Source organism: Cynocephalus volans, chromosome 13 (assembly GCF_027409185.1).
Source record: "Cynocephalus volans isolate mCynVol1 chromosome 13, mCynVol1.pri, whole genome shotgun sequence".
Taxonomy (NCBI): Eukaryota; Metazoa; Chordata; class Mammalia; order Dermoptera; family Cynocephalidae; genus Cynocephalus; species Cynocephalus volans.
Genome location: NC_084472.1, coordinates 68,600,362 through 68,613,399, shown reverse-complemented (window position 1 = coordinate 68,613,399; position 13,038 = coordinate 68,600,362). Strand labels below are relative to the sequence as shown.

At 43.0% G+C, this 13,038-nt stretch overlaps 1 protein-coding gene across 1 annotated transcript in view; it reads right to left on the bottom strand.

The window, feature by feature from the left end:
• The window catches only part of CNDP1 (carnosine dipeptidase 1), a 33,956-nt gene extending 32,993 nt beyond the window's left edge, over positions 1-963 (bottom strand). The window contains 1 exon segment of the mRNA XM_063076696.1: positions 888-963. Coding sequence (XP_062932766.1) covers positions 888-963 — 76 coding nt within the window.
• Positions 964-13,038: the final 12,075 nt, after the last annotated feature.

The window sequence follows — 13,038 nt, the reverse complement described above, 5'->3', positions numbered from 1 at the left end:
CCCCAAGCTGTGTGGCTTAAACTATAGACATTTATTCTCTCACAGTTCTGGAAGCTAGAAGTCCTAGGTCAAGATGTCGGCAGAGCTACACTCCCTCTGAAGGCTCTAGGGGAGGGTCCTTCCTGGCCTCTTCCCAACTTAGGGCTATGGAAATAAGGGACACAAAGTCCTGGCCCTCATGGAGCTTACATTCACAAGAGTCAGGCAAATAATTATTAAGTAAACAAATAATAGGATATTACACAGTGAAAAGAAAATAAAAATCAAGGTGTGCTGGGTTGAATAATGTCCCTCCAAAAATTTATGTCCACCTGGAACCTCAGAAATGTGACTGTTATTTGGAAATAAGATCTTTGCAGATATGATTAGTTAAAATGAGATCATACTAGAGTAGGGTGGGCAATAAACCCAAAGACTAGTGTCCTAAGAAGAGGAGAGGACACAGAGAAACACAGAGAAGATGGCCATGTGCATATAGAAACAGAGACTGGAGTGATGCAGATGCAAGGTGAGGAATGCCAAGAATTTGTGTCCCTTATTTCCACACGCCTAAGTGCTTAAGCACTCACTGCCTGTCACAGAATAAGACCCCCACCAACATTTCCTGAATAATTAAGTGCACAGCCTTGAAGGATACCATAGTTGTTTTCTCTAATGTTCTGCCTCAACATTGTATAAGAAATGCACAATGTGTTACTAACAAAACTACCCAGCTATAAGCATCAAGAAGGGAAAACCAAAATTTTAATCTGGGCAGAGATTTTTTTCTGCTTGCAGTCTCAAGAGTCTCCCGTCTCCTGGAAAGCCCCAGCTGGCCGGTTGCTCATCACTCTTCCACCTGCCTGGAGTTCCCTGCTGCTCCCTCCACCCACCCAAAGCCTTCCAACCTTCCAGCTCTTCATCTGCAAAGCCTGTGCCGCTGCTGCTGAAGCCTGAGCTGGAGCCCTCTGTGCTCTTGTGCATCCAACCAGCGCTGCCCAGGTCAGAGTGCTGTGGACGGTGCCACGTGGGGCTGTCGATGTCTGCTCGTCTCCTTCTCCGTGATGCCCGATTCCTCTGAATCCGTGATGTTGCTCACTTTCATTGGGATGTGTCTGACTCATACATTTACTTATCTTGTTCAGTCCTCAGAGTTCATTTTCAAACTCAAGACTCATTAGTCTTCTTTTTCGTAATTCTGTAAGGTATCTAGTCATTCTCTGTTCTGATATCACTTCGCTATTTTTTGGTTCTAGAACTCCTTCTACAGTTGGAATTTTTTGATCTACTCTATATCCTCCAGGTCTCTTCGCTTTTCTGTCTTTTTTTCTTTTTCTCCCTCTGCTCTGCTTTCTGCCAAATTCTTCATAAAGTTTTTTCAATTCATTAGTTCTCTCTTTGACTGTGTCCAGTCCAGAATTTACACTATTGGGTGATTTCAATGACTTTTCAGGATGTCTGAGTATTTGTTTTTCACATCCATCTGTTCTTGATTCACGTGCACCTGCCTATGTTTTATAATTTCTTATTCTTTTACATGGATGTTAGTCGTTCACTGGTCTCTGCAAGATTTTAAACATACTTCCTTTGTATCCATTTTAAACATGTTCTCTGTCTGCATTTCATTGGCAGTCAATCCACTTCCCAATAAACTGTGTGGCTATTGTACTTGCTATAACTCTTTCTTATGCCCTTAGAATTGTATCTTGGAGGTGCAACTTGAACCACAGTTGTTTCTCTCTCTATAGTTACGTCTGCCCATGAATGCTGTGGTTGCCTCCACCTGGTGCCTGAAGATGCTCATTCCAGGTCCAGGTCATAAACTGGTGTCTTAGAGTTCCCAAATAGTGTTCAGTGGAGGGATGGGGTATCCCCCCATGCCCTGCTCACCTGCCCCAAGGCTTACCAGTTCCCACCTTGTATGCAGTGGGGCTGTCTCTGGCTGCCCTCTGTGCTCTGTACCTGGGGTATTCTGGAGCCCAGTTTCCCTGCAGGAGTCTTATTCCTTGATATTATGGCTTATTTCAGACCCACAGTCTGTGGAATATACTATAAAGCATATGTACTTCACAGAGCCTGGGTTTCCAAAGCCTTGCAGTTTCAAATATTGACCTTGCTGAGGACTGGACATTTTCCTCAGGCTATAAGTCTCTGGTGTAAGATAAAGATTTGTGGCAAAGCAAGGTTGCTGGCTCAAGGACAGATTAGTTACTGATTGTTATGTAAAGATACTGAGAAATTGCTGTAAGAAGGAATGCTTGCTAAGGTCAAGTTTTGTTAAATCACCTTACTGGAATGTCATCTGGCTTGTTTCACTGAAAGTTACCAGCCTATACTGCTAAACTATAATCCCACCTATGTTCCCTTCCTGTAACTTCCTGGTCTGGAAAATAAATGCAGGAAGAGAGCCCCAATTCGGGGTTAATTTCCCAAGGAAGGGATCACTCTCGCTGGAGGGTTCCAGGGAATTTAACCACTTCGGGGCCTCTCACTGCTCAGAAGAGATGGACTTTGAGTAATCCTTTGTGTCTCCGTCACCCAGGAGAAGAGGGGTGACAAATCCGTGGGGGGGCAAAGCAACACAAAGCAACAACAGTCCAGCAAAGCTGCAGCTTTGGCCCCAGCTCATCACCGAATATTTTTGTTTTGTGTCTGTTCAGTAGGGATATTTAATATGTTTTTGAAAGTATGTCCTTTTGATTAAAATTTTAAAATCTTGTAACTGCTCTGTCTGACATGGATGGGGAGTTTCAAGAGTAAACTCATGTGGCTCTTCATCAGAACTTCTCTACAATGATTTCACTCCCTGGAAGGCAATGCCTCCACAGCCCGGCCCAGTGCCAGGCTCAACACACAGACTCCATTTGAAATGCTGCCAGATATGAACTCTCCCAAATAGGAAGAGAGCAGAATCAGGGAGAAGATCCTTAAGGACAGTTCCCTTAAAGGCTTGTGTTCTCTGATCACTGTGCCTCACAAGGCATAAATGTCTGCATCCTGGATATCCTCAGCCTCCAGGACCAGTACGTGGAATTACTAACGTCTGTGACCCTGACACCATGAGCTCAAACCTGAACCCTGAACTGTCTGCAGGGACAGGGACTTTGGGTGATGGCCCCAGGCAGCGCTCCTGAATGAACCTTTGGCCTGCAGTGCAAGGTGCTAAATTAGGTAACAAGGCTGCCCCTGGCAAACTGCAAAGCTGAAATATACAAACACATTTCTGCTGTGCCCAGTGCCCTGGTGCTGCATCTGGGCAGTGCAGGGGTCCCATCCTCATCTGCAGTCTGTGGGGAGCTCCATCTGTGCCTACGTCCTCTGAATGCTGATCCTCTCCTGCTCAGCATGCACTCCACTCCCTCAGGGGTTTCTGAATCTCACTCCTTCGGGGGTCGAGAGGGGACAGTGCCCCCAGCTTTATGTGTTGCTGGCTGCAGGAAGCTGGGTGTACATCCTTACCTGGGCTGTGCCTGTGCTGTGCCAGGTGCTTCTGTTCCAACCAAAGTGTTTCTGAGGCTGGGGGCGGTGGGGAGGGTTGCAGCTGCTTGAAAGAGCAATTGAGACCCTGGACACCGGGGCACGGTGGGGCTAGCAGAGAGGTGCTTTATGGACAGAAGTCCCTTGTGTCCTCCTGTGTAGGAGTTACCTTCACCTTCCAGGTTGTAACAACCCTCCACCCCAGCTCCCCTCTCCCCTGTGCTTTTGGAGCTGGCAAGTTTCTGTCATGACGATCCACTCACAGGGCTCTCCAGGAACGCTGCTGGGGGCTTCTCGGAACTAGGATTTCACTACCTTGAGCCATAGACTGTGCTCATCTGCTCATGATGCAAGAAAATCAGCATCACTTTATTTGAAGCCAAATCCAGAATTAGATATTTTCAGCATTGTCAGATTACAACACTGGAGAGAATTAGTGACTTCATACATCATAGGAGGGTACTTCAAAAAGATCATGGAAAAATAAAATTAAAAGATAATAAAATCCTTCCATGAGCTTTCAAAGTACCCTCATATAATTTGTTAATTACGGTTTAATTTTTATTTGCAGTAAGGTCCAATTTGCAATACGATCGAACTTATATTTCTATATTTTTATTAGTGTTGTTATTACTAATTATTATAATTACTAGTATTAACAACACATAGGAAGGACAGGCGCTGTGTTGAGCACTTAACAGCAATGATTTTACCAAATTACTTTGACAATCACATGAGGCAGATATGGTAATTATCCCATTTCACAGATGAGTAAACTGAGACTCTAGAGGGGCTAAGAAACTGCCAGGGTCACACAGTGAGGGTGAGTGGGCTCCACACCCACGCTTCTGACCTCAGCTCTACTTTCCCAACTTGCTCTCCAATCCTCACTGAAGTTCCCCAAGATGGAGGGTGTCATTTCCTCTTGCACATAGTCACTTCTGAGAGGTCAGGCTGAGGTAGGGTGCCCATTCCAAGAACTTTAGGTTAGATCAGAAAATCAGGGCAGAGCTCAGGCATTTAAACTGGACGGAAGCTCAGAGGTATAAAATGAAAAAGCAGTACTATGAACCACTTTTATTATTTAGCAAAATATGATACATTGTTCCAAAAAATGAATACTGTTTTTTGGGGGGAGGGGGGTGGCTGGCCAGTACAGAGATCTATCTGAACCCCTGATTTTGGTGTGAATACTTTTTTGATGATAAAAATAACATTTGCCAAGTGTTAAAAATGCAGATGATAATAGAAATAAAAGAAGACAGGACAAATCATTCCCAATTACACAACTTCTTTGCTTATTTGGTTGGAGTGAGAGAACAATTTAAGTTGGTGGTTATATACTATCAAATAAAGCAGAAACTTAAAAACACTAACAGTTACTATTAAACACTTGTGGATTTTTCTACAGGAAAATGACCTGCCTTCTTTTGTAAATAAATGACAAGAAAAAATGAGATAGGGTAACATTCCAGAATAAAAATAAGATTTAAGAGATATACCAAAGAAATGAGAAGCATAGATCCTACTTCGATTCTGATTCAAAACCCAACTGTTAAAAGACATTTTTTATGGACAATACGAGAAATTTGACCTCAGATTATAGGCAGCATATTTGTTGATATAAAGGAATTATTGCTATTTCATAGTGTGTTGATGGTATTGTCACTTCCCATGCTATACTTTATTTATGCGTATGTCATCTCCTTTCATAACATTTCTCTCTTAATAACTGTTGCAGGGATTTGTACACTTGAAAGTTCCTCTGTAACTATTTGTTGAATGAAAGGACAAATAATATCTACCAACAAAGAATCCTCTGGAATGACAGGGAGGTTTTCCAGAAGTTAGGACTCATTACACATTGCTGAGGATGTCCAGGACCCCTTTCACTTGGGCACGTCATCCTTCTGTGTCTGGTGTGGCATGTGGCGCCCTCGAAAATCACCCAATGCGAGACTGAAACTGGCCTCGTGGGAGCTCCACTGATCATTGGCCTCAGGCCTCACCCATGCGAGGAGGGAAGGCTCTGCTCCCCAAGCACACACAATGTTTGCCAGTTTTTACTTTCTCCTCTTCCTCACCTACCCCTACACCCACCCCGTTACCAAGAATCCGGGTAGTGGTGCTGCCCTACATTAGATCTCCAGAACCAGTTCCTATTGCAATTGAAAGTTTGTACCCTGTATTAACATCTCCATATTCCCCCACCCTCCAGCCTCTGGCAAACCTCATCGTATTCTCTGTTTTCTATGAGTTCATCTTTTTTAGATTCCAAACTTAAGTGACATCATATGGTATCTGTATTTCTGTGTCTGGCTTAATTTCACTTAGCACAATATCCTCCAGATTCTCTGGTAGGAAAGGGGGAGGGGGAGAGGGGTTAGGGAGAAATTGGTGAAGGGCTACAAAAAATGTTTACATTGTGTAATGATAAACAAACAAACAAACAAATAAATACAAACAGTTCAGTTAAAAAAAATCCCCCAGATTCATCCATGTTGTTGCAAATGGTAGGATTTCTTTTTTTTTATGGCTAACTAATATTCCATTGTGTATAGATACTACATTTCCTTCACTCATTTATTACTGACAGGCACTTTAGTTGTTTCTGTATCCTTGCTGTTGTGAGTAGTGCTACAGTGAACATGGGAGCGCAAATACCTCTTGGAGATACTGATTTAATTTCCTTTGTATATACACCCAGAAGTGGGATTGCTGGATCGTATGGTAGTTATATTTTCAGTTTTTTGAGGACTCTGCATAGTGTTTCCGTAATGGCAGTACTAATTTACATTCTCACCAACAGTGTGTGAATATTCTCTCTTCTCCACCTCCTTGCCAGCAATTGTTATCTCTTGTCTTTTTTATACTTGCCATCCTCACAGGTGTGAGGTGACATCTCTGTTGGTTTGAGTTGCAGTTCTCTGATGATTAGTGATGTTGAGCTCCTTTTCATGTACTTGTTGGCCATTTGTATGTCTTCTTTGGAAAAATGTATATTCAGATTCTTGCCCATATTTTAATCCAGTTATTATTATCATTATTATTTTTGCTATTGACTTGTATGTGTTTCTTATAGTTTTTCAATATTACCTCTTATCAGTTGTATGGTGTGCAAATGTCTTCTCCTGTTTCATAGGTCACCTCTTCATTTTGAAGACTGCTTTCTTTGCTGAGCAGATTTTTAGTTCAGTGTAGTCCAAATTGTTTATTTTTGGTTTTGTTCCTGGGCTTTTGGTGTCATATGTTTTCTTCTAGGATTTTATAGTTTCAGGTCTTATATTTCAGTCTTTAATCTATTTCGAGTTGATTTTTGTATGAGGTGTGAGATAGGGTCTGATTTTATTCTTCTGCATGTAAACACCTAATTTTTCCAACACCAATTATTGGAGACTGTCCTTTCCCTATTGTTTATTCTTGGCACCTTTGTCAAAAATCAATTGACAATAAATGTGTGGATTTTTTTCTGGTCTCTTTATTCTACTTCATTGGTGTATATGTCTGTTTTTATGCCAGTACCATACTGTTTTGATTGCTATAACTTGCAGTGTATTTTGAAATTAGGGAATGTGATGCCTTCAGCTCTGTTCTTTCTCAAGATTGCTTTGGCTAATTGGGATCTTTTGAGGTACCGTATGAATTTTAGGATTATTTTTTCTATTTCTGTGAAAAATGCCACTGGAATTTTGATAGGAATCACATAAAATCTGTAGATTGCTCTGAGTAGTATGGACATTGTAACAATATTAATTTTTTAAATCCATGAACATGGGATATCTTTCCATTTATTTGTGTCTTCTTCAATTTCTTTCACCAATGTCTTATAATTCTCAGTGTACAGATCTTTCACCTCCTTGGTTAAATTTATCCCTAAGTATTTTATTCTTTTTGGTGCTATTGCAAATAAAATGATTTTTTAAATTTATTTTTTGATAGTTTGTTTTTATTGTATAGGAATACATATGATTTTTGTGTGTGTTGATTTTGTATACTGCAACTTTACTGATTTAGTTTACTAGTTCTAAGGGTTTTAGTCTTTAGGGTTTTCTATATATAAGAGCATGTTGTCTGCAAACAGAGACAATTTCACTTTTTCCTTTCCAGTTTATTTGGATGTCTTTTATTTGTTTAAATATTTTTCTTTTTCTTTCTGTTTTCCTTAATGTCATGATATAATTGGGGTACAATGAAGAACTTAAAGCTTGACCTCCAATTTGGGGAAAGCTGATTGTTGTTCTCCAATCTCCACTCATACAGTTGGAGTGGCCACGTGATTACTTTCTGGAGAGTAGAGTGCAAATGGAAGATACTTGGAATTCTGGCTGTACCCTTAAATGGAAGGAGCCTGTCCATCCCTCCCCCAGCCTCCTGCCCTTCCCACTGGCTGCTCCAGTGCAGAGATTGTGGCCCATGAGATGAGACTGAGGATGAAAGAGGACCAGCCCAGACCCCAAATGATAGGGGAGCTGCCACGCCAGCCCTGGACCTCCTGTGCTGACTCTTACCTGAAGGACAGATGTGGAAACTTCCATCCCGTGGAAGCCTCGGTTACAGTAGCGTAGCCCATCTTCTCACTAGTTAGTACACTGTTGTGGAAGGGTCCTGAGCATTCCTAGCATAACTTTTTATGACCCAGATACCAAAAAGTAACAAAAACAAAATGAACTTGACTTTCCCTAAGTCATGTGGAGAAGTTAAACGTTGCTGCAGGTTAGAAGGCCTCCACTCAGCACATTCTCTTCTAGGTCTACAATGTGGCAAAGTCAGTCCTGTCTCTTTCTAAATCAGACACAGCCATTGTTTTTCTCAGTGGCCAGCTTCCTGCTGTGAAGCAAACACAGTACAGGACGAGCTTTTGATTCCATGCTAAAGGGAAGGGCTTCCCCCGCACAGAACAACTTCTGGAACTGTTGGTGAATGCTGTTCCAGCAGCACCGAACACAGCTTTTCTTTCCTAAGGACAAACAGAGTTGAAATGCAAAGATCCCTGAGAGAGACAGCACAAAGGTTTGAGTCACACATGCATGCATGTAAGGCGATTGACATCAGATTGTCAATCAGATTAGGATAAGCCTCCTTCAGGAGTTGCTCCTTTTTTTTTTTTTTTTTTTTGCAGCCTGTATGGGGATCAGAACCCTTGACCTTGGTGTTGTAGCACCTCACTCCAACCAGGTGAGCCAACCAGCCAGACATTTCCATTCTATTAAGTGCTGGGCATGAGACGCCCCAATACATAGCACCCCTTCTCTCATCTAAGGTCTGTCCTGTGAGTGAAAATAGTCATCAAAGTGGACAAAATATAAGCTTTACAATGAATAAAGCTAATTCTTAAAAGTGTGGATTATATATGTAGACAAGAACTCATTCTACACTGATTCCCAGAATTTGGCAGCCTTGGCTGGACAAAGCAGCGCATGTTCCCTGCAGACAGCTGCCTACAGGGACAGCTCCTGCATCTGCCTGTGCTCTTGGCTGGCCCACAGTGCATGGGGGTCAGCAGCACCTTGATAGCCCCTTTGGGAGGCATCACAGCTGAGTGCCTTCAACAAGACACCTCCCTCTACAAGCTTTCCCTGGTACCCAGAGGGCAGACTTCCAGCAAGTCCTGCCAGGGCGATGTCTCTGCTGGGCACTGGGCCACGGCCACTCCCTCCCCGCCAAGGTCTGGACCTCAGCCCTGGGGGCAGGCCTTTCCTTGGGGGCTCCTTATTATTTGCCCTTCCAACTCTTGGATTCCATACATACATGACTTTAAATCCTATTTCCAATCTTCAGTATGTGGAAATGAAATCCTTTCTGTATTTAGTGTGTGTGAAAAGAAATGCTGAGATAGCACTTCACACCCGCTGGAATGGCACAATCAGAAAGATAAAAAGTGGAGGCAGGATGTGGAGAAATTTGGACCCTCATACCTTGCTGGTGAGAATGTAAAATGGTGCAACCACTTTGCAAAACAGTCTGGCAGTTCTTCAAAGAGCAAAACATGGAGTTACCACATTGCCCAGCAATCCACGCCTAGGCATATACCCAAGAGAAATGAAAACGTATGTCCACACAAAAATGGTATATGAAGTTTACAGCAGCACTATTCATAATAGCCAAAAAGTGGAAACAATCCAAATGCTCACCAACTTATGGATAAACAAAATGTGGTCTATCCAAGAAATGGAATATTACTCAGTCATAAAGAGGAACGAAGTACCGATACATGCTGCAACATGGATGAACAATGAAAACATTGTCCTAAGTGAGAGAAGTCAGACACAAAGGCCATGTATTGTATGATTCCGTGTACATGAAAGTCTGGCACAGGCAAGTACAGAGGTAGGAAGTAGACTAGTGGTTGTTCAGGCCTGAGCAGGATGGTGTGGTTGTGAGGGGCAGGTGATAGCCAACGGGCACAGGGTTTCTTTTTGGGGTGATGAAAATGTTCTAAAACAGATTATGGTGATGGTTGCACAACTCTGTGAATACACAAGCACAAGCTATTGAATTGTACACATCACGTGGGTGGATTGTATGTACACGAATCACATCTCAATAAAGCTGCCAAAAAATAAAATACACCAGGGGAAACAAAAACAAGAAACACTGAGAATGCAGCAGAGAAGGCAAGAGGCCAAGTGCACCCAAGCAACAGCTGGGGCTCGGGCGATAGAGGGGAGGGCTCGGGTCTCCCAGCTGCCACCTGGGCCTCCTCTGCACACACACACCCCACCCCCTGTCCACAATACAGGGACAATTTTTTTACTGATATGAGGTGAAACATCAGGCAAAGAGTTTCAAAGCCTTTTGTAATATGAGTTATATGAATATTAACAGATGATTTGATATGGATTGAATAGTGTCCCCCAAGTTCTATGTATTAGAAGCTTGAACCCCACTGTAACTGGTGAGGGTGGAAATCCTATTATGGTAATTGACAGGTGGGGCTGTGAAGAGGTGATTAGATTCTTAGCACCATGCCTTAACGAATGGATTAATAATGGTGATCAAGGGAGTAGCTCTGAGGGCTTTCAAAGGAGCCAACTGAGAAGGTTAGTCTCTCTCGCTGCTCTGCCATTTTCTGCCATGCATTGCTGTTAAGCCACCACCAAGAAGACCCTCACCAGATGTGCTCCCTGGACTTTGGACTCCCCAGACTCTGGAACTGTAAGCAGTAAATTCCATTTTCTTACAAACCTCCCAGTTCTAGGTATTTTGTTATAAGCAACAGAAACGGACCAATACATAATTCAAGTGCAAATCCTCTGGAAGAACTTTAACTCTCCTAAAGGGGACTGTCAATCATTTTTCAAAAGGAAATCGTACATAGACGTTGGCAGCTCCATACGTGGGTGACATGACAGCAAGTCTCCTCACTGCGAGGCAGCAGGCACTTGCATTCTCATGCTTTCCCATTTTAATACAACTTCTTGCAACTGTTTGGCTAGTAGATAGCAAGAACACATGTGTACGGTTGCATTTCTGGAAATATTCAAATAATTCACTTGTAAATCTCCAGACCACCCTTGGATTCATGAAAAGTTCTGAGTAAAAATATTTTCACAATATAATGTTTAAAGGGCCAAGTGACTGGAGTTTTTAATTTCTCTTGATTTATGAAACACCGTTCTCTGAAGGACCTTCTGAATGAAAATTAGAAGTGGCACTTAGAGAAGCCCTTTTCTGTCATGACGCTAGGCTCGGAGAAGTCAGTGACGGCTCAGGTTCATGGAAGCAGCAGGTTGTCAAATCCATTAAGTCCAGGGTTTTACAAAATGCCACTTCCACTATTTGTTCGTGTCTGCTTTTTACATCAAAACTAGCTAGCAGCACATCCACTTGGCTTCTAACACAAGGCAGTCCAGAGATCCGTGTGTCAACGTCCATCCCACCCAGTGGTGATTTACTCCACAGCAGGCCAGGCTTGGGCCAGGCACTGGGAGGACAGAGCTGAGCACACAGGCTCTTGTGTTCCTGGTACCAACACCTCCAGAGACAGAACCAGTAGCACATGTTTATACATATATGAGAGGGGACTTATGAGGGGAACTGTCTCTCTTGATCATGAAGGCTGAGGAGTCCTATGACAGTCTGTCTGCAAATCAGATGCCAGTAGTGTGGTTCAGTCCAAGTCTGAAGCCTCAGAATCAGGGAAGCTGATGGCATGATTCTCAGTCCAAAGTCCGAGAGCTGTGGGTGCTGCTGCTGTCACTGGTGTAAGTCCTGGAACCCAAAGGCTGAAAAGTCTCAAGTTCTGATGTCCACGAACAGGACAGCAGAGTGTATCCCAGCTCCAGTGGAAACAGAGACATTCGCCTTTTCCTCTGTTTTTGTTCTCTCCAGGTCTCCAGAGGATTAGATGGTACCCACCCATATTGAGAGTGTATTTCTCCCACCCAGTTCACTCAGGGTCCCTGGCCAATCTTCTGGAAACACCCTCATAAACACATCCAAAAATAATGCTTTACCAGGTTTGTAGGTATTCCTTAATCTATCTGATCAAATGACACCTAGAATCAACCATCACAAGTCCACCACTGGTCAACTTGGCATCCACACTCATCTCTGTAAACCATACTGTATTAGTCCATTTTGTGTTGCTATAACAGAATACCTGAGACTGGGTAATTTATAAAGGAAAACAAAATTTATTGCTTACAGTTTCTGAGGCTGGGAGGTCCAAAGTCCATCTGGTGGTGGCAACAGTGACCCAGGGATCTCACATTGCAAGATGGTGGAAACAGAGAGAGGAGAGAGAGACAGAGACTCTCCTCTTCTTTTAGAGCCCTCAGAACCACGCACCTGACCACCATTTTTAATCCATTCTCTACTACACAGTCCTATAATCCAATCACCTCTTCAAGGTTCCACCTTTCAGTTACCATAATAGGATTTCCCACTCTCTTAACAGTCACAGTGGGGCTAAGTTTCTAACACATAAAACTTGGGGACACAAATCAAGCTTCAGGGAGTTTCAGGGGGGACATAATTCAATCCACTACACATAATTAATCTCCAGATGTCACAATAACATAGTAGTTCTGCCTAACATGATGCAACTATCCTGGGTATAACCTACAGCAGAAAGAGCTTTTGTCCCTTTCCCAGAAGAGGAGGTGAAGCCCTTAGGCACTGTTTACTCTTATCCTGATATCCCATGACTGAAATACAAATACTATCATGTAAAGTTAACATTTAAATACTGATATAAAGTCACTAAGTCTCATGTTACATGATAAAGAGGAACAAAAACAAAACTGCTGAGTTTCAGAAGACAAAGGTCAACAACCGCACTGGCCCAGCAGCCACTCACCCTTCTGAGGACACTGCTCTGATGCCCTCTGGGAGACCACTACCTGCAGCACCTCCAGACTCAGTTTCATGGGAGCCCCATCTGACCTGAGCCATGCTGGGTGCTGCATGCCCTGGCATGGGGACTGCTCACAAGGGTTCATGACTAAGCAGAGCCCATGAGACACATGACGCTACTGTTGGGGTTTCTTGGGGACACCTGCAGTTCTTTTTGCAGCATTAGAGGCTGAATAAATGCATTTTTCACTTTCATGATGGAGCAACTGGTCCAGGTAATACGAG